Here is a 27,447-nt window from a genome sequence, read left to right as displayed (position 1 = left end):
GACCGTGACCAAGTTCCCTCTGTCCAGAAGGGGCCAGAGCTGGGGAAAGCTCTCCTAGCCACTTGGACCTCTAGTGTCAAATGTGGATCCAGGACTTTCCCCAAGCTATGATCCTGCTCCTTACAGGGAAGAGCAGCCCCACCCAGAACAGGCTGCCTTCCCACCCCCTGGACTCAAGAACTTGGAGCCCATCACAAGACTCTCAAGATCCAGCTGCCATTCACTGGTCCACATCCGGTCACCTGAGCCCCAGCTGGCCAGCTGCAAGCCTAGAAACCTGCATCCTGAACCATCACCAGGGTCATGTCAGAAATGAAGCTTAATTAATGGGTGAACCTGCACCCACTTTTACAGCAGAGATCAGTGGCCAGAGTTACATAAAACCCAAGAGGAGAGGAATGAGGTGTGTGGAGGGAGGGCAAACAGCCGTGGATTCCCTGCCAGCCGCCAGGTGCCCACCTTCCACTTATCTGTATAAGGGGGGTTAGTGAACAAAAATTAAAAATCTTGGGGATGAATGTTGGAAGAAATGATTGCAGCACAAAACTGGGGGATAGGAGCGGAAATAAGGATAAATCTTCAAACAGTGATGGGGTTAGGAAGGGGAGGCATATGGGGGTGCCAAGGGTCATCTAGTCCAACCCCCTGCAATGCACATGTTGCAGTTGTGTATCTATTTGCCTAGATAATTGCACCCCACTTTTCAAGTCACGAAGTGGCTCATAGTACAACAACAGCAGGATTTTAAAGCACCAAAAACCCAAAGAAAACGGGAAGAATAAAAAGGCATACGAACAAAGGAGAAACAGCACAGGGAATCCCCAGTAAATAACTGACAACTGCTGCGAAATCAACAGGAGAGTCTCCTCTGGCTGTCAGCAGAGTGGAAGGAAAGAGAGTGGGGGTCTCAGCGAGCTCTTGGGGCAGCCAGGGGGTCCCTGAGGAGGGCGTGCCGGCGCAGAAAAAGCCCCCTTGTACGTGGCCACACATGGGACCTCCTCAGCCTCTGTGATGTCAATGAATAAAAGATCCAGATTTTAACAAGTGGCGGAGGCGGGGGGGGGGGAGGTTGGTGGTGCTACCTATTTACATTTATGGACTTTTGCACTAGAAATAAACTGCTGGGGTGTCAGAGACGAGGAAAGCTCTCTTTTTCCAGCACAGCAGGGCTCTGCATTTGGGGCTTCTGTGTGTTGATTTCCCCCGTTTCCGTTTCCTTTCCAATGCCTGTTTCTTATGTGTGGAGCAAGAGACTTTGCTGTCGGGAATTCCCACGTGTGTTGTGTTTCTTGGATATATTTATAATTAAAGTGAAGTGAAACAAAGCCAAGCAAACTGCTCCAGGGTCTTTCGGGGACACCCTGCCTCCCAAATGCCAGGGCAGAGCAGCGAAAGTAGGAGAGCCCTCTCGGCCGGCCGGCGGGAAGGGGAGCAAGCGCGGAGCAGGCCATGCTCCTTCGCAGTTCCCTCAGCACCGAGCAGGTCTGCTTTTGCTGCTGCTGCTGCTGCTGCTGCCATCTGGGCAAGAGGGAGGCGTGCCTGGCAGCGCGAAGGAATGTGACTCGCTGCGGCGTCTTCCCTCCTGTAAACATTTCCTCAAGAAACTTTGAGCTGCTCGGATCTCTTCTCCCTCCCGAGGGAAAGATCTGCAAAGAGCCTCCCCACCCGGGAGGAGAGCGTGAGGGGGAGATCAAACGCCCCAAGCCAAGTATGATTCCGATTTGCAGGAGAGCCCCCTTCTCCCTCGCCGTCTTCTGCAGCCTTGTTTTCCTGGGATCGGGTAAGTTCAAGGGCAGTTCGGCTCTGTCTCGCGTCTAATCCGAAGCAGGATAGTTCCAGCAGGTGGACCAGATTATAAAACCGCAGGCTGGGCGGGCGGACTGAGCGCGCAGCCGGATCCTGATGCTACTGACATCCAAACCACGGGCAGAGGAGTCGAGCTCGTTCTCGCTGTTCCCTTTCGGCAGCCGGATGCTTCCTTCTGTTTCGCTTCCTTGTCTTTTCCTCTGTTTCTGGGACAATTCAGAGCAGGGATGGACCGAGAGGCTCCTCCGTCTGTCCCAAGGGCGGAAGACCCGCCCGCTCCTGCCCCCGGGGGCTCTTGGGCTCTTCAGCATCAGCTCAGGGGCAGCCCCAGGCAACCAGAAAGGGAGGGTGGCAGCCACGGAGCATTGGCATGGCCAGATTCAGAGGGGCGGTTGGGTAGCAGCAGCAGCATGGGGAGTGGGGGGCGTTCCCATGGACTTGGGTGGTCGTGGCGGGGAGATGTGTTGCAAAAGCAAGAGGCAGCCCTGGGAGGAAGGGGCTGCCGCAGTGGGCAGGGTGGGAGGCTGAAACAGCATGCCTAGCCATGCAAAGGACCCCAGCTCTGGCAGAGGTAAAGGTAAAGTGACCCCTGACCATTAGGTTGACTCTGGGGTTGCGGCGCTCATCTCGCTTTATTGGCCAAAAGGAGCCAGCATACAGCTTCCGGGTCATGTGGCCAGCATGACTAAGCCGCTTCTGGCGAACCAGAGCAGCGCATGGAAACACTGTTTACCTTCCTGCCAGAGTGGTACCTATTTATCTACTTGCACTGGTGTGCTTTCGGACTGCTAGGTTGGCAGGAGCTGGGACCGAGCAATGGGAGCTCACCCCGTCGCGGGGATTCGAACCGCCAACCTTCTGATCGGCAAGCCCAAGAGGCTCTGTGGTTTAACCCACAGCGCCACCCACGTCTCTGGCAGAGAGGAAAGGGTTAAAACTGTCTCCAGTCAGAAACATCTTCCCAGCTAGCCAAGTGGCAAAAGGGAAGCACAACCTGGACCCACGCTGCTTGAGTGAGCCTAAACGGGGAGCTTGCTGAGACGGGGGGGGGGGGGCGGAGAGGAGAGGAGAAGCCATTTGTGAGAGGAGTCATGATAAGGGCACCCCCCCCAACCCACACCAGCTGTGATTCCTTCCTGCATTCCTGGGGTTTGGACTAGATGACGCTTTGGGTCCCTTCGGACTCTACAATGGTATTATTCTCTGAGAGCAGTGGAACAAGGCCCAAGAGGGAGATCCAGTAGAACGTCCCATGCAAACGGCTTGGATAAGAGACCAAAGGTTTGCATGTAATCTTTGGACCCCTCACCAAGCGCGGGGGGGGGGGACTTTGCCCTCATCAGCCCAGCCTGGGCTCTCAGGCGGGACAATGCCCATTGCACAACTCGGTCCACAGCTCAGGGGCCTGGTGCATGTGTGCGTGTTCAAGAAAGGCGGAAGGTGGCTTGTGCCTAACCTCAGCCGAAAGGTAGTAGGTGCTCCGAGAGCACAGGTGTCCTGGAAGAGCAAAGGCCACGAGTGGTTTCTCCGGGAGATTTTCAGGCTGGGAGGAGGAAGCCAAGCAAACACCCCTTCCACACCCCCAGCTTCTCCCAGGCCAAGAGGAAACACTCCCTCCTCCAAAGTAGGGCTGGGCGATATCTGGTTTTCAACATCGCAATATATCACCAGCTAAACCTTGCAATATATTGATATATCACAATGTCTGAAATAAGGGTGGAGCTATGCAGAGTCATTAGCTGGCTTCACAGTTTTCCCCACACTGTGATTTTTTATTTTTTTTTGCATAGGACACAAACACTCTCACACACATCATGATTCCTGATATATTCCCAGGTCAAAAACACGAAACCAGTATCACAATATGGACTTCAAACCGGTTCTGGATGATATATTGATACACTGCCCAGCCCTAGTTCAGAGCATCCAGTTGACCACCCATTGAAAGAAATGCAGGTCTCCGAGTGAGAGCTAGAGGAAGAAGGAGGGCTCCCCTGTCCCCCCCCCCCAGGAAATCCCTTTGCTCTGGTGCAGAAAGGAGGCAACCCTTGCCGAGACCTTTCTGAACTTCCTTCTGGTTTTCCAACCAGTAGCCCAAGACTCCTGCTCTGGTCACTGTGGGACACCTCGAAGCAGCTGCTCCTGCCATGCAACCTGCGAGTCCCTGGGAATCTGCTGCCCCGACTACTGGGAATTCTGCCCGAACGCCTCTCCCTACTCAGGAACCCTCCTTGGGGGGAAAGACTTCAGCCTCCTCAACGTGACCTTCAGTGGCTCTTCCACCGTGATTTGCAGGTGAGCTGAGATTTCCAGAAGGACTGGTAGCTCACGGCACAGGCACTTGGCCTTGTTCTTGGCCTGGGATGCATGTGTGCATTAATGCACAGGTTAGTGGGTCCCCCCCCCCACTGCATTTTGGGTCACATTTCCATGCTGTTGGGGGAGGGTCTTTTCCGGATTTGCATGAGCTGTTGGGTTTTCCTGGCCCTGCAATCCCCCTTCCCCAAACTCTTATTTGTGAAGCCATCACCTGCCCATGTGCAGTGGCTGCCACAAGTGTACACACCTCAGCTGCTTGAGGCAAAGCAAAAAGACAAAAAAACACACACATTGCCACACTCACCCCCCCCCTCCACTGCCTGGAGGAAAGCAGAGAGAAAAGGAGGCTGGAAAGGAGCAGGCCGTGTGGGGTGGGAGGCATGGCAGAGGGGCACGGAGGAGGTGAGCAGCTCCCCAAACCCAGATCTGCTCCCTGAGGCAACTGCCCCACCTCGCCTCATGGGTGGGCCTCTCCTGCACCTCAGCTTAACTACGAAGTTAATGTGGCTTAAGATTTCCATTCAGATGGAAGCTGGTTTGAGGGGAGAACACAGCACAGAGCAGTATTTCTCAAGTAACTACGCAGGCATAGGCAAACTCGGCCCTCCAGATGTTTTGGGACTACAACTCCCACCATCCCTAGCTAACAGGACCAGTCATCAGGGATGATGGGAACTGTAGTCTCAAAACATCTGGAGGGCTGGGTTTGCCTGTGCCTGAACTACAGGATAGAGGTGGCTAATCCAGTGTGTACCCGGTTCCCAAAAACCAGCAACGTTGGATGCAGAGCAAATGGTCAGGTGCTCATAGCCAGGGATTCTGCTTTCCAGGCAGACCTGCTCCTCCCAGGTTTGCAGCAGTGAGGAAGGGGAACGGCATGATGAAAGCCAATAAGAGGGAGGGAAGAGTGCACATCTCCTAGTGTTGCCATGGAGATCTGTGTGTGCTCCTGTATGAAATAGGGCAGGGCCCAAATAGCTTCCCAGGTCCCATTGCTGGAGCATCTTTCATTTCCCCCTACCTGAAACAACAGACTCCTTGTTCTGATTTCAGCAAGGCTTTTGACAAAGTCCCCCATGATATTCCTGCAGAGAATACAATGTGGGCTGAACAAGGTAACACTTAGGTGGATATGTATCTGGCTGACTGACCAAACCCAGAGAGGACTCATTAATGGTTCCTCGTCACCCTGGGAAAAAGTGACAAGGGGGGGGTGCCACAGGTTTCTGTCCTGGGCCCATTGTTGTTCATCATCTTTATAAATGACTGGGATGAAGGAATTGAGGGGATGCTCATCCAATTTGCAGAAGACACCAAACTGGGAGGGGCAGCTAATGCTGCAGAAGACAAAATCAGAATTCAATACGACAATAATGTTGAATGGGTTTAGATGAGTAGGAGAGGATATTTTATTTATTATTATTCTTCCTCTTCTTACTTGTGTAAGAATGCAAATACCTATTTCAGCAGAGTTAATTTGCCATCCGTGTGCAGCTTATCTCTAGAAGCTTCTAGAGACAATGTTGCACAATGCGGCATAATTATGATATCCAAGGGTGCTTGGGCAGAGCTCGATTTATTTTCCCCCTTCTGCGTTTCCCTCTTAACAAAGAAATTGCTCTCAGGCTGTTTAAGTAAACAAGAAAAATATAAAAGTTTCCCGGCATCAGAAGACTTGCCAGGATTCAGCAGATGAAAATTAGGCAGACAAGAATCCTCAAAATTTACAACAGTCCATAGTCTGGTTCAAAATGCAGGGCACTCTCTGGACAAGAGATAAAAAGAAAAGTGTGCTTTCTATTGTTCCTCCTCCTGCCCCAAGTTTAAAAGATATGTTTCTGACTCATGCATTTGTGATCTGGCTGCAGATCCTCCCACGCTTGAGAGATTCAAGAACTGGGGCAAAACTAACAACATGAATGACAGTAGGGACAAATTTAAGGCTCCTGTATGGGAGACAGGATTAATCCCTGCAGAACTCCAGAGTATAAACGGTTGTGGGGTCAACCAGTGATTTCCCCAGCACCAACTGACTTCTGGAATTGGTCCTTCAGATAGAGATGGGAACGTCCAGTGTTAAAACTAGATCCCGAATCAGGTTGAAATGGGTCTTGATAATGAGTCTCATTCAGGAGACCCTGAAGTGGTCTAGTAACTCTCCACACAAACCCCTTCCTCCAGTCAATAGCCATTGCACTGCCTTGGGTTCAAGGGCAGGAGTTTCCTTTAGGAATGGTCTTGTAATGCAGCTGGGGACACCTGAGGCCATCTGTCTGTCCTAAAGAGGCAGCTGCTACTCCTCCTCCTCCTCTACTGGGATCTCTTTCCCCAAAGAGTCTTTCCTACTAGCCATCTCTTCTGGAAACCAAGGACTGCCAGACTGCAGCTGTAACCTGACACCTCAGCACTGAATGTCAGCTTTCAATCAGTTAGAAGTCTTTGGTGAATCTCACCAAGTGCCGATTGTTGTTCCTGCCTGTTATGGTCATAGTGCACCGTGAACATGTCCAGTTGCTTGCAGTCTTAATCCCTTTTGCTTTTATAAATCGATTCCTTCCAGCTGACCTTGGCTGGAGCCAATCATGCTGTGAATCATGCCGGAAGGAAAAGACGGAGGGAGAGCTGGGAGAGTGGGCCACTGACTGTCCACCTGGCCTGCAGGGCCACCAAGGAATTAAGCGGCTGAGGTGGTGGGGTTTGAACCTCCAAGCCGACTTTCCCCCTTCCTCCTTTGGGTCACCCTGTGGTTTCTCTTTGGCATTGACAGGTTTGCAGGGTCAGTCCAGACCCGTGGCTACGTGGCTGGAGATGGCCGAGTCCACTGCATCTCCCCCTTGCTCTACCAGATCGGGATCTTGAAGCTGGAGATTTCCAGCGATGGAGGACAGACATTTCCCTGGATGGCAACCTGGGTGTCAGGTGACTTGTTTCCCAGTTTGCAGGTTCCTTGATCTCCACAGAGCTCTGTCCTTGTCCTCTGCTTGCCTTTGCCTGTTTCCTCGAGGGAGAGGTCTGGGTGTTCCCAAAGCAACTGCCCTCATTTCCAGCACTTGGGAAGGGATTCTGCTGTGGCTGAAACTGTGTCACGATGTAATGTGGGTGGTGAAGATAATGTTGGGCCTTGCTGCCTCTGCTGCTTCCTGCCTCACAGAGCTGCTCTTCAGAATAAGTCATACGCAGCTCTGGGAGGGACTTGGCTGCCTGAGGAGGTCTGGGGCTTGCTATGTCCCTCTTTGCTTTCATGGCCTGCTCTTAAAGAAGAATTTCAGGGATGCTTCTTTGCATGCCATAAATAGTGTTACAGGCCACCGCTATGTTTGAGTGTTAAGACATTCCTAGGATTCTGAGCTTTACTGAGTTTGGTTTCCTTGGAAAGAGGTTCAGTAGAGATTTTGGTGTCCTTAGGATATATTATTTATTTACACATACATATACAAGCTGAGCATCAGGTGAAGCATCTCGCAGCATCAGCAGACCGTGCTTCTCCATTAATGGCAGCTTTGGACCCAGCACAGAGGAAGAAGCATGTCTCTGGGTTTCCAGCTTCCAGGCTCCTTCTAGCTCAGCTCACACACAACACACTGACTTTAGTTCTTCTCCCTTGCATCTAGGAGAGGGGGGGTGGAGGAAAGGCCTGTGGCAAAAGAGAGATGTCCAAGACAGTCTCTCCCACCCCCTCCATTGCCAACTGTGACACAACAGTCCTGCAGTGCTGCTGCTGGCGCCCCCCCCCCCCTTACACCTGCAGCCCAGATGAGAGGGAATCTGGGATGCACTAAAGCAATTACTGTATTTTTCGCTCCATACGACACACTTTTTTCTTCCAAAAAAGTAAGGGGAAATGTCTGTGCATCTTATGGAGCGAATGTGTGGTCCCTGGAGCCGAATTGCCCAGGAGCAAAAAGCAGATCATGCTTTTTTTGGGGGGGGGGGGAAAGAGGGAAGTGGGTGTTGAAACAAAGCCGCTGATCGTTTACTGATCAGGGAGAGAGATAAGGGACGCTAGAGATAAAGGAGGCTGCCTTGAGGGGGGGAGGTAAAGACAGCAAACTTGCAAAGGGGGAAACCAGGAAGACTAAAGCAATAAGGAGAGAAATTAGAAGAAAAAGAGGAGCAAAAAACTGCTCCAGCTAAGGAAAAGACTCTAAGGCAAACAAGAGGGAAGGGAGTGTTGAAAGGAAACAGCTGATCGGTGGGATCAGAAGAGAGATAAGGGACACTAGTGGAGGCTGCCTGGGAGGGGGGAGGTAAAAGCCCATGGATCCTCAGGATTTCTACATTGAGTCACCCCAAATTCACCATCAGATCACATAGCATGACCATGGCTACAGCCTACACCAAAAAACCCACCCACCCACTGTTGCATGGGGCCGCAATGGCGCACAAACGTGGTTACAGATTTACATAGATCCTCAGGATTTTTGCATTGGGTCACCCCAAATTCACCATCAGATCACATGTCTGTGTCCACAGCATGAACCGCAAAAATCATACATCCACTCTTTCATTCAGAATATTTTTTTTCTTGTTTTCCTCGTCTAAAAACTAGGTGCGTCTTATGGTCAGGTGCATCTTGTGGAGCATAAAATACAGTACTTTTAAAAGGTTCCAAGCCAGTGCCTCAGCTCTTCTCAACTCAAGCCTGCACCTTTGAGGTTTGCCTGGAGTGTAGCAGCAGCAGCCCACACTCTGAGTCTCTCCCAGTGTGTGCTAGATAGATTACAACTTCAGTCTTTAACTCGTAGCAGAGGTGGATTTAGGGCAGCATGGCCGGTTCCCCCGCACAGGGCGCAGGGGCCAAGGGGGTGCCTTCTTGCCTTCTTCCCAAAAGCCTAGTAGGTGCTGGGCTTGGGGAAGGAGGCATGAGGGCTCCCACAAGGTCCTAGAGTCCTCCTTTCTCTTCCTCAAACCCTAGTTAGGGTGTGCTAAACCTGGACAAGCACAGAGTGCCATATTACCAAAGTCCGCCCCTTCTCCCAGTAGCCTGAATGTCAAGTGTTCATTGGGGGGAGGTCCTAAAACCTGAGTTTGGCAAACACTTGGAAGTCATCTTAAGGAACCTCATTAAGAATAAAAAGGAGGGGGGGACAGGTAGAAGGTAAGAGCAGAATGCGGAAGAAATGCAAGCCCTGCGAATCTACAACTGAACTAATCCCAGTCTGTTTGCAAAATTTGTTCAAATTCACTCACAAAGAATCAGCAAGATCAGTCAACTTCCATAGAAAAGCCAGTCTTGTATCCCTGGTGCTGTTTTGCTAGGAAAAGAGGTGCCAGAACTCACCATGAACACCTCCCTTGTTCTCTTATCATGGTAATGAGGCGTTGGAGCTGAGTTCAGATGAATTCCAGCTAGGAAAAAAGCCCTGGATCCCCTGATTTTGGGAGGGGAACAAGCTGCAAGGAACAGCTCAACATTCTAAAGCCTCACTCTCCTCTCATGGTGAGAGGGAGTCCTGGCTCTTTCTTCTGTTCCTCAGGTAGACCCTTTAAGTAAATAAGAATAAGAATAAGAATAAGAATAAGAATAAGAATAAGAATAAGAATAAGAATAAGAATAAGAATAAGAATAAGAATAACAATAACAATAACAATAACAATAACAATAACAATAACAATAACAATAACAATAATAATTTTATTATTTATACCCTGCCCATCTGGCTGGGTTTCCCCAGCCACTCTGGGTGGCTTCCAACAAAGTATTAAAATACAGTAGTCTGTTAAACATTAAAAGCTTCCCTAAAGAGGGCTGCCTTCAGATATCTTCTGAAAGTCTGGTAGTTGTTCTTCTCCTTGACATCTGATGGGAGGGCGTTCCACAGGGCGGGTGCCACTACCAAGAAGGCCCTCTGCCTGGTTCCCTGTAGCTTTGCTTCTTGCAGGGAGGGAACTGCCAGAAGGCCCTCGGCGCTGGACCTCAGTGTCCAGGTAGAACGATGGGGATGGAGACGCTCCTTCAGATATACTGGACCGAGGCCGTTCAGGGCTTTCAAGGTCAGCACCAACACTTTGAATTGTGCTCAGAAACATACTGGGAGCCAATGTAGGTCTTGGCATAGGAAGAGGTTTGGCAGGAGATCCCTGGCATACTGGCCTGGAGGAACGGTGGGCAGATCAGGGCCTTCCTCACAAGGCCCACCCTTTAGCCCAGAAGACACATCCCTTAGTTGTAGCTCCTGCAACCTGACTCATTCTTCTGGGATGCTGAGGAGGACACTTCCATGGCCTGCAAAGGCCCTTCTCTTACAGAGAACCTAATATGACTGGTTTAGAACCCTCTATTTCTAACCATCTCTGAGTACAGGACCCCAAGAATGGGGAAGGACTCAGGGCATCAACTGACACCCCCCCAACCCACAACATCAGCGTCATTCAGCCAGTAAGAAACAGAAGCTCTCTTGCTCAAGGGCTGTGCAAAACAGTGACTCACCATTGCCACTTTTTGCTCCGTCACGCAGTTCATCACGGCAAAGTGTCTCCTTTGGAAAAAAGCACGCTGGTGAATGAAACCAAGTGGCAGTACTATGGCACTCCTGGCACCGGGGGGAACCTGACGGTCACCTGGAACCATCGGACGCTTCAAGCCAGCCACGTCAATGTCGAAGTCTGGGGCTATAACGAAACAGGTAAGGCTCTCCCTGTGTCCACAAGGGTCTTGTGATGAGTGGGGAATTGCAGATATTAAGCTTGTGCAGCATGAAGCATCTGGATCCATAAAAAACTGACCCTTTTTGGAATAAAACATTGTCCAGGCTCATTTGTGAGGCATCTTTCTTGCAGGAGACGGCTGTATTTTCAGCTTCTGGGCTTCTGTGGGGCAGCTGTTTTTGAGAAGTGCTGGGAGCAGGCGAAGCTGGTCCTTTGTCTCATCTGAAATAATAGGGGGGAGATGGGGCTGATTTCATTCATTCATTCATTCAGATCTGACAAGACAATGTTTAACATAGCATAATGATAATATCAGTAAAACCTTCAGTGGTGCATGGTGGGATGTCTTAAGTCATACACGGCTCAGGACCTCAGTACCTTAAGGACTGCCTCTGCCCATATGAAGCAACCTAGACCCTGCGCTTGACACCCGAGACCCTTCTCTATGTCCCCCCTCCCTGAGAGGTCCAGAGGAGGGCAACACAAGAAGAGACCTTCTCTGTGGTGGCTCCCTGACTGTGGAATGATCTCCCAGAGAGGCTTGCCTGGAGCCATCATGACATGTCTTGAGGAACCAGGCAAAAACATTCCTCTTTACTCATGCCTAGGACTAGGACTTTACTCATGCGGCCTAGCACCCATGTACCTATGGGACCTCCTCTCCTGGTCTGCCCCGCGGAGGACCTTAAGGCCCACAAATGACAACATTTTGGAGGTTCCAGGTTGCAAGGTGGTTAGATTGGTCTCAACTAGGGCCAGGGCCTTTTCAGTACTGGCCCTGACTTGGTGGAACCCGCAGGGCCTGCAAGACAGAGCTGTTCTGCCTGGCCTTTGGTTTGGACTCAGTCTGACCCTTATGTCTTCCCTCCCCTTACGGTTTTGATCTATGGGCCACTTTTAAAATGAGGCTGCATTTTAAATTGCATTTTAACCTGTATTTTAAATGGGTCCCCCCCATTATGATTTTACTGTAATTTTACTGGTGTTAGCCGCCCTGAGCCCGGCTCTGGCTGGGGAGGGCGGGGTATAAATAAAAATTATTATTATTATTATTATTATTATTATTATTATTATTATTATTATTATGCCTTCAGACATTAAATCATCTATAGCTTCTTAAATGTGTGGGGGTGGAGGGGACTGTTATTATTTTATTAGTATGCTGTCTATTATTATGCTTTTATTATCATGCTCCGTAAAATATGTTCTTAACATTGTACACCACCCTGGGATATTTCAATAAAGGGTGGTATATAAAATGAATAAATAAGAAGAAGAAGAATTGAATCCGAGAATCGTAACATTGGAAGGGACTCCAAGGGCCATCTAGTCTAACCCCTTGAAATGCAGGAACTGCAACTATGACGGGTGGCCAGCCAACCTCTGTCTACAAACCTCCAAGGCCATCTGTCATGGATGCTTGAGTTGACAGGAGGTTGGACTAGATGGCCCTTGGGTCCCTTCCAACCCTATGATTCTTCTAAGGAAGGAGAGTCCACCGCCTTCCGAGGGAGTCCGCCCTGCAGTTGAACAGCTCTTACCTTCAGAAAGCTCATCCTAATGTCAACTCTTCCTCCCTCCCCTGGTCAGGCGAGCCTTATTCCAGCTCCTGGGTGGCGGAATGGAAATATCTTTACACCCTGAAGAGAAACCTGACCAACACGGGGGCCTTTACTTTCCTGCCAGCCCCCTCGGCTCAGTACTCTGCCTGGGAAGTGGGGGCTCTGAGGATCTCCTCCGCTGCTTCTTCTGATGGTCAGAGGTGAGTCACTGACCCTTGGGAGGGGGCGTGTGTCCTCCCCCCATCTGGACAGCAACCTCCGGGGGCGCACATAATGGACAGGGTCTTGTTTTCCTAGGCACCCCAGTCTCCGAGCTGCGAGAGAGCTCAGGGGGGCTGCCAGCACATGCCTCGGGTTGGGCTAGGAAGCAACTGTGCCTTTGCGATGTGTGGTTTCCTGGTGTTATGGAAAAATCTAGGGGTGAGGCTGCTCAGTCCCCCAGCTGGTCGGGCAGAGCCTGTGGGTCCCTGCGGAATAAAGGAAGGAGTCCAGCCACCAGCCGGAGCAAATAGCTGTAGACCAAAGTTTATTGCGCAACAGGTTGAAAGAGGAATTTTGAACCCCAAGGATGGGGTGACAAAGACTTTTAAAACTTTCCCACCATATCCCAGCATACAGTTCATTGAGCATCATCACTACATCATTGCTGCATCAGAAAAGGGGAGGGTTATACACGATTAACACAGGAGGAATGTGTTGGGGCAACAGGCGGATACAGGATATGTATCTGGAAGTACATTCTGAGCACCTGCTGCAAAGGGACAATAGAACTTTGGTTTTCATAGTCTGCCACCTGGGCAAGTCCGGTGATTGACACCTATGAGTGATTGATATCTATGAGTACTTTCCTGTGAGCATGTGACCTCCCACTTGAGGGATTATGGCGGGGACCGAGTGGCTTCCAAGTCCTTGGCCAATGAAGCAAATTGGCGGGTGGAATGAAGGAAACTGGCAAAGGAGTTGATTTTATATGATTTTTTTAAAGCTAGGTAACTTCCCTGAGGGACGCGGGTGGCACTGTGGGTTAAACCACAGAGCCTAGGACTTGCTGATCAGAAGGTTGGTGGTTCAAATCCCCGCAACGGGGTGAGGTCCCGTTGCTCGGTCCCTGCTCCTGCCAACCTAGCAGTTCAAAAGCATGCCAAAATGCAAGTAGATAAATAGGTACCACTCTGGCAGGAAGGTAAACGGTGTTTCCGTGCGCTGCTCTGGTTCGCCAGAAGCGGCTTAGTCATGCTGGCCACATGACCCAGAAAAACTGTCTGCAGACAAATGCTGGCTCCCTTGGCCAGTAGAGTGAGCTGAGCGCTGCAACCCCAGAGTCGGCCAAGACTGAACCTGGAATGTTGTGGGTGACAGGAGAGGATATATTGATTAATATTATCCTTCCTAACTCGCGCTAGCAAGTTTATTCATATAGCAGAGTGCATTCTCCTATCACACAGCAGGAAGCTGGCTGCAGACTCCTTAGAATCTACTCTTGGTAAGACCCTGGTTGAGCCCTCTTTAAAGAATAAAGGCACCACAGTCTTATTCATAAGTAACAAAAAGCAGTTACTCATGATCAGGCCGAGCACACAGTGTGATGCATGAAGGCAGGCTTAAGGCTTAAAGTTGAAAACATGTACAAACAAGTTTACCCCATATGGGCAGCCCTGTTTAGGGAAGTTTTTCCTGCCTGATCTTTTACTGTGCTTTTAACATCCTGTTGGAAGCCGCGCAGAGTGGCTGGGGAAACCCAGCTAGATGGGCAGGGTATAAATAATAAATTATGATTTTTATAATAATATTATTATTATAACCTGAGAGACTGCTGACTGGCAGCCAGGAGTCCAGTCCAGGTGAATCAGGAAGTTGGCAGGACAAAAAGGAAGATTGAAGGTGGCTGTGTGACTTGGCCTTTGACCAGGTCTTGAAAGGTCACCCCCACCTCCTGGTCACATGCAAAGGAAGGATGCCCCAGCCAGGTGTAACAGGGAGTTGAAACTGGCTGGACCAACATCCCCCTGCATGTCCACTCTAGTCAAACAGGTAGTGTTGTACTTGACTGCTCCAGCGGATTACACCCCACACTCTTTCTCTTCTGCTCCCCTCCTCCAGCAACGTGGCGGCCATCTGGAGCACGGAGCACGCCTTGGCCTGGCACTTGGGAGACGACTTCCGCAAGGACCCAGCCGCCTGGGCCACAGCCAAGTGCCGCCAGTGGGACGCCCTGGAGACAGGCCTGCCCAATTTCCTAGATGAGATCCCAGACTGCCCCTGCACTTTGGCACAGGCCCGGGCGGACGTGGGGCGATTCCACGTAGGTCCTTTGTGTCTTGCCTGCGGTGCTGGGGTGGCAGGGTGGGGGAAAGAAAACAGCGCAGGCCTAGTGGTCACAGCAACTCTTCTCAGTAGGTCTTGCCCCAATGAAGCAGTTGCAAGGACTGAAGGTCCCCGCCTTCCCACTGCTCTCTAAGATTCCTCCCTGGTTCCTTCCCCAGCAGCCTAAGACTCCTTCCTCTTGTCCAGGCAGAGGCAAACTCGGCCCTCCAGATGTTTTGGGACTACAACTCCCACCATCCCTAGCTAACAGGACCAGTGGTCAGGGATGATGGGAATTGTAGTCTCAAAACATCTGGCGGGCCAAGTTTGCCTATGCCTGCCTTAGTTCCTTGATCCTGGATTCCACCCACTAGAGCAGGGGTCAGCAAACTTTTTCAGCGGGGGGCCGGTCCACTGTCCCTCAGACCTTGTGGGGGGCCGGACTATATTTTGGAAAGAAAAAAAAATGAACGAATTCCGATGCCCCACAAATAACCCAGAGATGCATTTTAAATAAAAGCACACATTCTACTCCTGTAAAAACACACTGATTCCTGGACCGTCTGTGGGCCAGATTGAGAAGGCGATTGGGCTGGATCCGGCCCCCGGGCCTTAGTTTGCCTATCCATGTTCTGAAGTCTGCCTCTTGACCCCCCCCCCCCGCTCTCTGCCACAGCCTCTCCCTGCTCAGTAAAACCTGTTGCCTCTTCAGCTTCCGACAGTCCTCTTCCCAGTCGTCTCCCACTGACCACCCCAGTCCCCTGGCTCTGAGCTTTCTTCCCCTGGGGGGGGGGGCTCCCCAGCTGGTGCCTCCCAAACTCCTCTGCATCCACATTCTCCATGACAGACCCCACGGTCAGCCCCTGGTGCTGGACTCTCCTTCCTTGGAAGTTTTAAAGCAGAGGTTGGATGTGTCCTGCCTCAACGGCTGGAAGCAGCGATGTTTCTGAATCCCAGTGGCTGGAAACCCACAGACGGGGCGTGGAGAGCTGCTCTTGTGCACGCATCCTGCTTGTGGGTTTCCCATAATGGGCGTCTGGTGGACGCTGTGAGGACAGGATGCCGGACCAGATGGGCCACTGGCCTCATCCAGCAGATGTTCTTCTGAGGTTCTTATGACTCTCCCACTTGTTGTGGTTAATCCAGACAGCAAAAAAAGTGACCACAGATCTGGGCCAGGGGAATGCAGAACAGCAACAGGCCATAAAGACTCACACCCACAAACACACCCACACACCCCAACCTTTGTGCAGAGGGACTGGCTGCTCTGGGAGTGAGGCTCAGGTGGGCTGGTGATCTGTGCCTTGACAGGCAGCTTCCTGAACTGTCAAGGAATTTCCCAGCAAAAGCCTCCAGAACCTTCTTGGCCGCACCCAACCGCAGGGTTCACCTGCTCCTTCTCCACACATGATGCAAGAGGACATTTCTGCAAGAGAGGACTCCCCTCCCTGCTTAGAGGTCCTTCCTTGGGCAGCCTCTGCCTCAGCACCCCCTCCCTCCTCTTCCTCCAGCCTGTGAGTTGGGATCTCTGCCCTGAGGGTGGATCTCTGTGATGCCCAAACCTCATGATTCCCAGCCAGCTGTGAAACTGGCACCAGCCCATGTTGTGAAAGCTCAGCTGATCTGCCTGCCCTTCAGAGAACAGGCTCAGCTGGTTCCCTGTCTCCCTGGAGCTTTGCGCTCATCCCCAGCTAGGGAGCTGCCGCAGCCTTCTTCCTTCCTTCCAGGAACCAGGTATGGGGGAGCACCCTCCCTGGAAAGGTGCCAAGGAAACTTGGACGTCTCATGGCCCCCAGCACCCAGCTGCTGCAGTCAGGATTTGGACGTCCTCACTTGCCCTCTGGGGACACCCAGAGCTGCCCACTTGAATGGGTCTGCCTTTGCAGACTGCTCAGAAACTTCAGCCACAAGGCACAGATGTGTCCTGCCAGAACTTTTTGCCAGCTGCTTAATCATTTCCAGGCACAAGGCAAGCTCTGGAAGCAGGTCAGGGGCTGCCTCCTCCCACGGCCACCCCCAGTCCTCACCAGGGCACCTGTGGGATACACAGCAGCCATTGAGCACTACACAAGGCTCCTTCCTGCACAGGCATCTCGGGATTTCATAGAGTTGGAAGGGACCCTGAGGGTCATCTAGTCCAACCCCCTGCAATGCAGGAATCTCAACTAAAGCATCCATGACAGATGTCCATCTAACCTCTGCTTAAATACCTCCAAGGAAGGAAAGTCCACAACTTTCTGAGGCTCTTACTTTCTGAAAGTTCTTCCTGATAGTCAGAATCGCCTTTCTCATAACTTGAATCCATTAGTTTGAGTCGTATCCTCCAGAACAGGAGAAAACAGTCTTGTTCCATCCTCCATGTGGCAGCCCTTCAGGTTTTTGAAGATGGCTATCCTATCTCTCCTGTCTCATTTTATAAGCTCCTTCAACCATTCCTTATACGGCTCAGTTTCCAGACCCTTGATCACCTTGGTCGCCCTCCTCTGCACATGTTCCAGCTTGTCCACATCCTTCTTAAATTGTGGCGCCCAGAACTGGACACAGTATTCCAGGTGTGGTCTGACCAAGGTCTGCTTTGAGAACCACCTCTGAAGATGACCATTCTGGCAGATAACTCATGTCTTATTTTATGGCTTTCATGACTTGGTTTTAAGTCACCTTGAGGCTCTTTTGCTAAAAGGTGCTACAATAATCTGCAGGTGGGGCTTAAGAGAGGGGGGGGCACCCGTGAGTTGACCAGCCTCTCTCTGCTCTTTCCCTTCCAGACTGACTACGGGTGTGACATCGAGAAGGGCAGCGTCTGCACCTACCACCAGGGGGCAGTGCACTGTGTCCGGGGGGTTCAGGCCAGGTAAGTCTCTCCAGGTGCGCTGCAGGCTGGGCTCACAGTGGCCAAGACTGGCCACCTTCTGTAGAAAGGGCTCTGAGTCCCTTTGCCTTCTCTTCCAGCCCACGATACTCCTCAGGGCAGCAGTGCTGCTACAATGCTGCAGGGACCCAGGTCCTCACCGGAGACTCCACCGGGGGAAGCACACCGGACCGAGGCCACGACTGGGGGGCTCCCCCTTACGAAAAGCCCCCCAGGGTCCCTGGCTTTTCCCACTGGATTTATGATGTCATCAGCTTCTACTACTGCTGCTTGTGGTCCAATAACTGCCCCACTTACCTCAACCGCCGTCCCTCCAGTGGCTGCAGGAAGTACCGTCCCCCCAGAGTTGGTATGTTCTCCTGACCTCACTCAGCCCTTCTTTGTATCCATATCACAAGGAGAGAGAGGGAGAGGGAGGCAAATGGATGCCAAGCTGGGGGCACCCAATTAATTAGATGGAGCTGTATATTTTTGCGAGGGAACTGGACAGTGAAATGGGCTGGCTCCTGGGTGATGCAGATGCCATTATGCAGTTGAATGCACCCACGTTCTCCATTCATTTCCCTCCCATCCACCCACCTGCTTCCAAGGAAGGAGAGCCCCGGGCACTTGCAACCCCTGCTATGCCACTGTGTAGAGCAAGGCTTAGGAGAGGACTAGGCTTGGCCAGAGATGGTTCCCTGGCGGAGGACTTTCCTCAGGGCAAGTCTGGGCCCTCCTTCACCAGTGCAGTTTGGGTTCTGGGTTGGAGCCGAGGCCAACCAATGGCAGCTCATTTCTCTCCCCCCCCATTCCACTACCCCAGCCACTTAGAAAAGGGGATAGGTGGCCCATTTGGGTACAGGTGCCCAGAGAACCCCATGCCAGCCCTGAAACTCAACATGCTACATTGGTCAGTCTCCGTTATGCGTGTTCTCTGTCTTTGCATTTGCTGAACAGCCTCAGCTTTTGGAGATCCTCACTTTGTCACTTTTGACGGGACTAACTTCACCTTCAAAGGCCTTGGAGAATATACTGTGCTGGAATCCAGCCTCACATCCCTGAGCATCCAAGGGAGAACCCACCGTGCCAAGTTGTCAAACGGTGAGGTCTTCTGTCTCCTTTCCTGCGTTTCAGGGGGTTGGAATAGAAGACCCTTTGAGTCTGTTCCAACTCTGCAATATTGTGATACCAAATGCCAGATTTTTGAAACTCTGCGTTCAATTCAAGGCTTGATTTTGGGGGTTTCTAAAGCCCTAAATGACCTGGGGACATGCTAAGAAGCATCATCTATAGGTCCCACCCTGTAAATTCAGATAAATTGGGGTATGTGTTGCTCGAGGTCCCCTTTGCTGCTTCTGCGAGGAGCTCCAAGAAGGATGCCTTTTCAGTGGTGGCCCCAGTATTATGATGCCCCTTCTCAAGTGGGATCTAGCCACTCTGTTGGGCATTTTACATTTGGCAAGGGGGTTACAGATGTTGCTGAACTCCCATCTTCCGTCATCTCTCACCATTGGCCATGCCAGCTGGAGCTGTTTGGAGCTGGAGCCCAGCAACATCGGGGTGTGTGTTTGTGTGCAGGTTTGACCCTCCTGCCCTGCCTATTTGGTTAAAGCTGCTATTTTCTCCCAATCCTCCTGTGGTTCCAAAGTCCACTGATGTTTAAATTCCACTGTTGTTGAGTGGCTGGGGAAACCCAGCCAGATGGGCGGGGTACAAATAAATTATTATTATTATTATTATTATTATTATTATTATTATTATTATTATGTTTGGCTTTCCCTGTTTCCTAACTTGGATAGAAGATGATTTGGGGGCCTTTTGGTCAGAATTGTAGAGCATAAGATTTAAAAATGAAATAAACAAGTCACTTTCTGTCTCTTGAGACTTGGTGCACCACACTGATGATTGCAATTGCCTGGCAGGAACTGAGGCCAAGGTGACGGGCTTCTCTGCCGTTGCCATGCAGGAGAATCGCTCAGATGTGGTTGAGATACGTATCCCAGAGCGCTCGGACGGGCTGGAGGTCCTGCTCAACCAGAAGGCACTCAACTTCTCTGAACAAGCCTGGATGGACCTGAATGGTGAGACATGGAGAGCAGGGCTGGCCAGGGAGGATTTCAGAAGCCCTGCAAGTGATTCCTTTCTGCTTAAGCACGGGGGCAAGACATGTCTGCTTACCAGGGCCATAGGTGGGAGCTGGAGTCCATCAAAGTCTGGAGGGCCTCAGGTTAACCCATGGATGTCTGCTGGAGCCCAGCTCTGGTGGCCTTCATGATAATACTAAAGAGTTAAGATAAGAAACCAAGGAGGAAAGAATGGAAACGAAGCCTTATGAGGAACGGTTGAAGGAGCTGGGTATGTTGAGCCTGGGAAAGAGGAGACTGAGAGGAGATATGATGGCCATCTTCAAATATCTCAAGGGCTGTCACATGGAAGAGGGAACAAGCTTGTTATCTCCTGCTCTGCAGGGTAGGAGGCGAACCAACGGCTTCAAGTTACAAGAAAGGAGATTCCGACCAAACATCAGGAAGCATTTTCTGACAGTAAGAGCTGTTCAATAGCGGAACCTCTCCTTCAGGAGGTTGTGGAGTCTCCTTCATGGGAGGATTTTAGGCAGAGGTTGGATGACCACCTGTCAGGGATTCTTTAGCTGAGATTCCTGCATTTCAGGAGGTTGGACTATATGACCCTTGGGATCCCTTCTAAGATTCTATATCAGTCACAAAAACCAAAGAACCAAGCAAAGCGGATGAGCTGGTCCAGCATCTTCTTTCCCACAAAGCCCACCCAGATGCCTCCAGGAGAAGCTCACTGCCCCCTTCTTGGTTCCTCCTAGTTTCGTACATTGGGTTCTTCCCTGAGGCTTTGAGGTGACTGCAACTTAAACTTCTGCAGAATTTAAATCTGAGGCCAAGAAGCCTTGCAACCCAATAGGTGGTTGGAATCTGTCACGGGAGAAATTGGAGGAGTGAGCCTTTGGGGGTGAAGTAAAACCGTTGGAAGGTTACAGCTCCTGCTGTGGTTGTGGAGACTGATCTGGGAGAGACATGTATTGTTGCAGCTGGGGCAGAGGAAGGTGCCTGGTTGTGGTGCTGCAGATGGACAGTAGTGCTTCTTCTCTCCGTCATCCCTCCTCTGGTCACTGCTGTGGATACATGGCCTGTCTGTCTGTCTGTCTCCAGGCACTGGGGGCGTCTGCAAGAGTTGATGGTTCCAGCCTTCATGTCATATTTGCGGACACCTTGGTAATGCAACCAAATAAGCCTGTCAATATTATGTAAAGCCAAGTTTGCTCCAAAACAAGCAAACTGCAGGATAGACCAATTCATGGAGGTGGAGAGAACTATGGAGCTCTTCTCTGCCCCCCACGGTCAGAGGCAGCGATGCTTCTGAATCTCAACTGCTGCAAACCGCTCTTGTGCTCGAATCCTGCTTGCTGGTTTCCCATAATGAGCCCCTGGTTGGCCCTTGTGAGAACTAGATGGGCCACTGGGCTGATCCAGGAGGCTGTTCTTAGGTTCTTATGACCGGTGTCTCTCTTGGATTCTGTGAATCCTGAAGAGCAGAACTGAGTCATGGAGGAGAAAACCAAATTTTCTTCCCAACTGCCTCTCAACAAACTGTGGGATGTGAAACACAAGAGCAGTCAAGTATAACATTCCTAGAGTGAACATGTTTAGACATGGGGAAGGATGTTTGTCCAGCCACCAGGTAAACTTCCTGTTTCCTTCTGGGCTGGGACAGACTTCCTCTGCATGTGACTAGAGGTGGGCGTGGCCTCACCTGTGCAGGTAACAACAAAAGCACAGGGCAGGGCAGCCATCTCTCTATTTTGACTACATGCATCGAAGAAGCAACATCTGCTTAGCCAAAGATGCTTCCAGCCTAGAGAGGACAAAGGGACTGTCTCCTTATGAGATAGTTTCCAGGTGTATGTTACGTTTCAAAGCTAAGTCTGCCTTCTGGGATCCAACTGTGAATAGAATGTGAGTAAACTCTTTTTATACTTTTATAGAAGACTGTGTCGTGTCTTATCTTTTATGAGGGAATAAGGGGAAAATACCAGAACAGTTAGCGAGCCTGAGCAAACACATCCGCTGCAAGTTTTAAAAGGGGAATAAAACCATGGAGAGACCTGGTCTGAACAAAGACATTGGTTTCTTATCTCATTATACATGACAAAGCCATTTTTCACCTTCTCACCCCTTGCTTTTTCCTGTAAGACCTATTGCAGTCGTTAAGAGTCGTCAACAGGCTCATCACAGCTATCTGCCAATCACCCATTCCCACCACCCTTCTGAGTAATACCCCTCCCCACCTTCTCACTATATAGAAGGGTCTGGTGACTTCTGTTTCAGTGTATCTGAAGAAGTGTGCATGCACACGAAAGCTCATACCTAGAACTAACTTAGTTGGTCTTTAAGGTGCTACTGGAAGGAATTTTTTGTTTTAAAAGGGGAATGTTACTCTGCTAAAATTGTGAACTTGTTAACACAAGTTGAAAAGGTTATAATCAAACCATATATCCTCTCCTGCATCCCTGAACATTCCCACACAAGCCAGTACGTGGTGCTGCATGGAATATGGAGTCGTGAATGCAAACATTTTCAAACATTCCCGCTGGATTTGTTTGCAGCCCCTGCTGTGCTGTGCAGATGCCCCATAATATTAATACTTACACTTTCCTGGTTTCCCTGGCAGGTCTCTTTCTCACCACTGCACCTGGGCTGAATGTCACTGCCATGTTCTCCTCGGGAGTCGGAGTCGAAGTGAGGAGGGCGGGGAGGATGCTGAGCCTGACTGTTTTGCTGCCCGCAAAGTTCCTGAACCACACGCAGGGGCTCTTTGGGGTCATGAATGGCAACCCCCGGGACGACTTGACCTTCCACAATGGGACCATCCTAGATGCCAACAGATGCACCCCAGAAGAGCTATTTGCATTTGGCGCAGACTGTAAGTGAGCGCTCAGCTTCTCCCAAAAAGAAAGGAGCAGAGAGAGAGGAGCCGGTCTGGCCCTTGGCTAGGAAAAGATCTTAGTAGACCACAAGCTTCACATGAGTCAAAAGCTGATGCTATTCTGGGCTACATCCACAGAAGTGTAGTGTCCAGATCAGTGGAAATCATAGTCCCGCTCTGTTCTGCCTTGGTCAAAACCACACCTGGAATACTGTGTCCAATTCTGGGCACTGCAATTTAAGAAGGATGTTGACAAGCTGGAAGGTGTGCAGAGGAGGGCAACCAAGATAATCAAGGGCAGTGGCGTAGCGTGGGTTGTCAGCACCCGGGGCAAGGCAAATAATTTGCGCCCCCTAACCCATGGATTTGCGCTCCCTAACCCGTGGATTTGCACCCCCTAACCCTAACCCCCAGATGTTGCGCCCGGTGCGGCCGCCCCCCCTGCACCCCCCACGCTACGCCACTGATCAAGGGTCCATAAGCCAAGTCTTATGAGATGTGGTTGAAGGGGCTGAGTATGTTTAGCCTGGAAAAGAGGAGACCCAGAGGTGATGCGATAGTCATCTTCAAATATCTTGAGGATTGTCACATGGAGGATGGCGCAAGCTTGTTTTCTCCTGCTCCAGAGTGTAGGACCTCTGGCAGTGGCCTCCAGGTGAATGGGCAGGTCTCCCACTCCCTCACCTGGCTGGTACAATGGAGGGACTTAAAATGTGCCCTTTGTGGTGAGTTTCAAAATGTCCCCTTAGAAAGTTTATCTCCAAAGTTTCCCTCTTCCCCTAGCATAGGAAAAGACAACATATCTGGTAAGTTAAAAATAGTTTACTTACAAATTTTCCAAAGGTCAGTTTCACATGCTCTTCAGATGAAGTGTGGTATGGAAATTTAATTAAAAATATAAAATAAAATGTGCTTTTCCATATAGCAGTCAGAAGAAAAAGACTTGCAGGCAGTGAAATGTAGCTTAGTTACAAAGAGGCAAAAAAAAGTTCCTAAATTACAGGTATTGGAAAACGTTAGTTTCAGACTCCATTCTTGTCTGGAACAAAATAGGCTGGTTAAAGCCATGCAGCTGAGCTGGAGCAACTCACACCTCCTCACACACTGAAATTCACTGAAGTAGACAGATGGAACAAAGGCTTGGTTACCTATTTCCTCCTAAGGTAAGGGGAAGTGACATGGGCAAAACCTAGAAGGACAGCTTACTCTATGGCATTAACCCCTTCATACACCAATTAGACTTAAACATGCTGGTTAGATGCTACAAGAGGTTGGTCTGGTTCAAGGGAATGACAGCGCTCCCCATTTGTCTTTTCAGGGGCCGTCAAGAACGAAACCTCCCTCTTCACCTACGACAGCCAGTTCCTGCTGCAGACCTTCTTCTACGGGCCAAAGCATGACCCCTCTTTCCTGCCCGTCTTCCGGGCCCCCGAAGATCCCACTGATCCCCTCACTCAGGAAGTGGCCCAACTCTGCCAGTCGGACCCTTTCTGCAGGTTTGACGCTCTGACGACAAGAGACCTCGCGGTGGGGAACAGCACCAGGTGGTCCCACCGGATCTACAAGCACCTAGAGGAGAGCCTGCAGCCGGGTGAGTCAAGGGCAAGCTCAGCCGGGGAAGGGGGGATCCGGTGGAGGGTCACAGGGAAAGGAATTGCCAGGTGCCTGAACGGGGGAAGGGAGACCATTTCCCCCCTCTTATTCCTCTCTCTTTCTGCTACCCCTGACTCCCCAGGGGGCCTATTTCACCTCACCACCCCCTTTGGCCACCGCCCACCCCTCTTTTCATGCCCCATTCCTCAGATCTTGCAAATCCAGCTGCTTCCTTGGGGGGAGCTTGAGAAGAGGGCTTTGAATGGCTGGGAGCAAGCAAGTTCACAGGCAGAGAGGAAATTGAAATCCTACTCAATACTGATCCATAGCAGAGCTCCATTGTACAGTTAGCAGAGGAAAAACTTAAACATGTTGCAGGATTCCCAAAAAATAGACCAGAGCCAACTGAATTTCATATTCAGAGATAGAAAAGAGTGAAACCCAGGCTCCTTCTAGTCTTACTTTTATAGTCAGCATGAGCTTGACTGAAAGAGATAACAGGACCATTTTAATCCAGCTGTACTCAGCTTCTCTGAAGGAATAACCCAAACATCAGGAACCTTCTGCTTGTTTCTTCCACACAGAGAAACTTCCCATGCCCCCTTGAACTAATTACAATAGGAAAGATCTCTATACATCAGAAATGATAAGAAATGCAAACGGACAGTCTCTTTGGGGAGGGGGCTAGCAGGGTTCATGCATCCCCCCCCCATTCCACTGTGGAGAAGCAGATCAGGCAGGGAGCCTGGAGGGAGAGACCCCCAGGCAGGAGGATGCTCTGCCAAGCCCACCCTGGCAGGCAGCCACTCTTCCTGGGGAGCCTGTGAAGTTGAGCAGCGGCAGAGGCAGGGTCTGGCCCTGGTCTCTGCCCCCCCCCCAGGCCATTCTCCTCCCAGCGTGGTTTCCCATGCCATGAGGATGCACACTTGCATGGCCCTAAAGGCGCCGCTTTTGTCTCCCCCAGTGGTTTCTTGTGGCTGGCTGGCTCCCCCCTCCAACGGCACAAAGAATGGAACCAGTTACTTAGCAGGATCCACCATCCGCTTCGACTGCAGTCCTGGGTTCAACCTTGAGGGATCAGCAGCCAGGACGTGCCAGGAGGACGGGCTCTGGTCAGGCGGCACCGCCAAGTGCCAGCCGAATGCAGGTAGGCGATCCCTTCAGCCCCATTCCTATAGGGTGCTTTGCATCCACACGCTGTGGCCCTGCACCAGCAGAATTCCAAATCTCTCCCCACCCCCAACCAAAGAGACACTTTGCATTTGGGGCGTGAAGGAAGTCTGCTTGCTACAAGTGCTTTGGAAACCCATGAAAAATATAGCAGGGTGGTTTTCTTCTAATGCATGCATGTCCAAAGTCCGTTTCAGGGACCTAATCCGGCCCTCCGGTTGGTTTAATCCAGCCCCTGTGGCAGTTTATCTCCTGGGTAAAATCCTACAAAAAAGCTCAACTTCAATTCTTAAAAAAGGTCAACAACGCATATTCAGTTCATCAAATCTGGCCCTCTTTGAACAAAGTTTGGGCGCCCTGTTCTACTGCATCTCCCTGGCTTGGGAGGGGAGAAGGGCAGGCGGCTGTGGTGTTTGCTGGGACCTGACAACCCTCCAACCAGGCCTACAGAACTAAATTGTAGGACTTCAGAGCTGGAAGGGGCCCTCCCAAAGGCCATCCAGTCCTGCCCCGTGCAATGCAATGCAGGAATTGCAGCTGAAGAATCCCTGGCGGGGGCCACCCAACCTCTGCTTCAAAGCCTCCGGTGAATGAGAGCCTGCCGCTTTCCGAGGGAGCCTGTCCCACTGCCAAACGGCTCGGAGGAAGCCAAGGGTCCTTCTGCTGCAGGGCAGCGTCTTTGCTCTGCTTGCCAAGTTGCTTCCTCCTTAGCTCAAAAGTGGCTCAAAGGCTCACGCAGGGAGGTGGCGGCTGCCCTCTGGAGGCCATGGGGATGAATGGCTCCCCGCAGAAGCCTCTTTGCAGCTTTGTGGACCTCCCTGCCTCCCTCCACAACCAGAGGAGGCTCAAGGCTTCCTCCCTGTTTCCAACACCACCCCCTGCACAATTATGCAGATGCTATAATTTCCGAAGAAAAGGAAGCCCAAGGTTGTGTCAATGGCTCTTTCCAGTTAAATGCTACCCCTGATTTGAGATGCAGCGAAACTCGACTGTGTGTGTGTTTGTGTGTGTGTGTGTTGTTGGCCTAGAACCCCCACCAGACCCGGCCAGCCTGCCCAATGGTCAGAGGCCAGGGCAGCTGGCCACATACACTCCCAATGTGTTTGGCCTGGGCAGAAGTGTCCATGCACCGGGCATGTCTCTCATGAGGACAACCCCAGTGCATTTTGGTTAGTGTGGCCAAGTGCCATTTTCTAATCTAGTGCCTGAGAGAGCCCCCATCCCCAATGCTTGCTTGTGTCAGCCCATTAGCTTGAGCAGGGACCCTACAAACGGGGTTTACTGGGTGGAGACCTCCTTCCTGGGTAACTTCGGTTTCTAAAGAAGAGCATGATGTTTATTTCGCACTCGGCACCCCACTGGCCCCTGTGCTCTCTTCAAGGGCAGCCCCTGCCTCTCCCTTTGACCCCCTGCTCCACTAATACAAAAGGGGGGGACTGTGGTTTAAAAGGTGGCAAGGACCCAGGGAGTCTCCCCTGAAGAGCTCTTCAGGCCCCCTGCCACCCCCAGTTCCCAAATGCAATAAGCAACCACAACAAGGCGGCCTTTTGGGCTTGGTTGCCTCACGTACACCTTTAGGGAGGGCAATCTCACCCAACATTGCAACCCTGGACTGAGCCTGGCTTTGTCTCCCCCCACTTCTGCAGGGAGCAGGACACTTCCCTGGGGGTCCACGATTGGCATCCTGGGCTTCCTGAGCTTGACAGCCACCCGCTGGACCATCTAGCCTCCTTGGAGCATAGAAGACCCGCAGAGGCAGCCACAAAGCTGCGTTTCTGGCCTTTGGCTTGCAATGGAATAAACCTACAGATTTTTGCTGTTGTTTGTCAAAAAATATACCCATGTGCAATTGGACTCCAGGGATGGGAACATCACGGAGGGGCCGATGGGTGGCCACCTCTGTCTCCCAGGACACTTCCTCTCTGACCTCATGGCCACTTCTACACCAAGGGAGCAAAATGGGTGGACAAGAGCCCAAGGGGGAGGGCGGCACTGGGGTTCCGTGGTGGACAGGGTGCCCTTCCAGGCTTGAACCATCACCCAGTGGTGGTTTTGTGGAAATGGGGACCCAGCGAGGAAGGAGAGAGGGTGCTGGGGCTTCTGATCATCTGTGCATTTTCAGAGATCAAGTTCTGGCTGGATTTTCTTCAGGCACCTGGTTCCTGGGCGATGTCCTGGTCTGCTCTTCCCTCTCCCTGCCCTGCCTCTCGGGGTCTCCAGGCCCTCTTGCCCAGGGAC

General features: G+C 51.2%; 1 protein-coding gene across 2 annotated transcripts; it reads left to right on the top strand.

The window, feature by feature from the left end:
• Positions 1-1,440: 1,440 nt before the first annotated feature.
• Positions 1,441-27,447, top strand: SUSD2 (sushi domain containing 2). Of its 2 annotated transcripts, none has more exons than XM_081834259.1 (14): positions 1,441-1,780; positions 3,900-4,101; positions 6,893-7,044; positions 10,584-10,751; positions 12,364-12,535; positions 14,436-14,637; positions 17,405-17,490; positions 17,589-17,857; positions 18,448-18,591; positions 19,413-19,571; positions 22,192-22,443; positions 23,765-24,037; positions 25,004-25,186; positions 26,856-27,447. In XM_081834259.1, the coding sequence occupies exons 1-14, from the start codon at positions 1,450-1,452 to the stop codon at positions 26,933-26,935; spliced, it is 2,673 nt and encodes an 890-aa protein (XP_081690385.1). In that variant the 5' UTR covers positions 1,441-1,449; the 3' UTR covers positions 26,936-27,447. The 2 variants fall into 2 exon arrangements, with proteins under 2 accessions (XP_081690385.1, XP_081690384.1); XM_081834258.1 differs by having other exon boundaries at positions 3,897-4,101.

The sequence above is a fragment of the Podarcis erhardii genome, assembly GCF_964252035.2.
Source record: "Podarcis erhardii genome assembly, chromosome: 12".
Classification (NCBI taxonomy): Eukaryota; Metazoa; Chordata; class Lepidosauria; order Squamata; family Lacertidae; genus Podarcis; species Podarcis erhardii.
This window is presented reverse-complemented; position numbering and strand designations above follow the sequence as displayed.

Excerpts from the sequence above, each read along its gene's own strand:
- SUSD2 (XM_081834258.1), top strand. The coding sequence starts at position 1,450 with ATGCTCCTTCGCAGTTCCCTCAGCACCGAGCAGGTCTGCTTTTGCTGC. Across the intron at positions 18,592-19,412 it reads CCGTGCCAAGTTGTCAAACG|GAACTGAGGCCAAGGTGACG; the intron begins GTGAGGTCTTCT and ends ATTGCCTGGCAG. Across the intron at positions 22,444-23,764 it reads ATTTGCATTTGGCGCAGACT|GGGCCGTCAAGAACGAAACC; the intron begins GTAAGTGAGCGC and ends TTGTCTTTTCAG.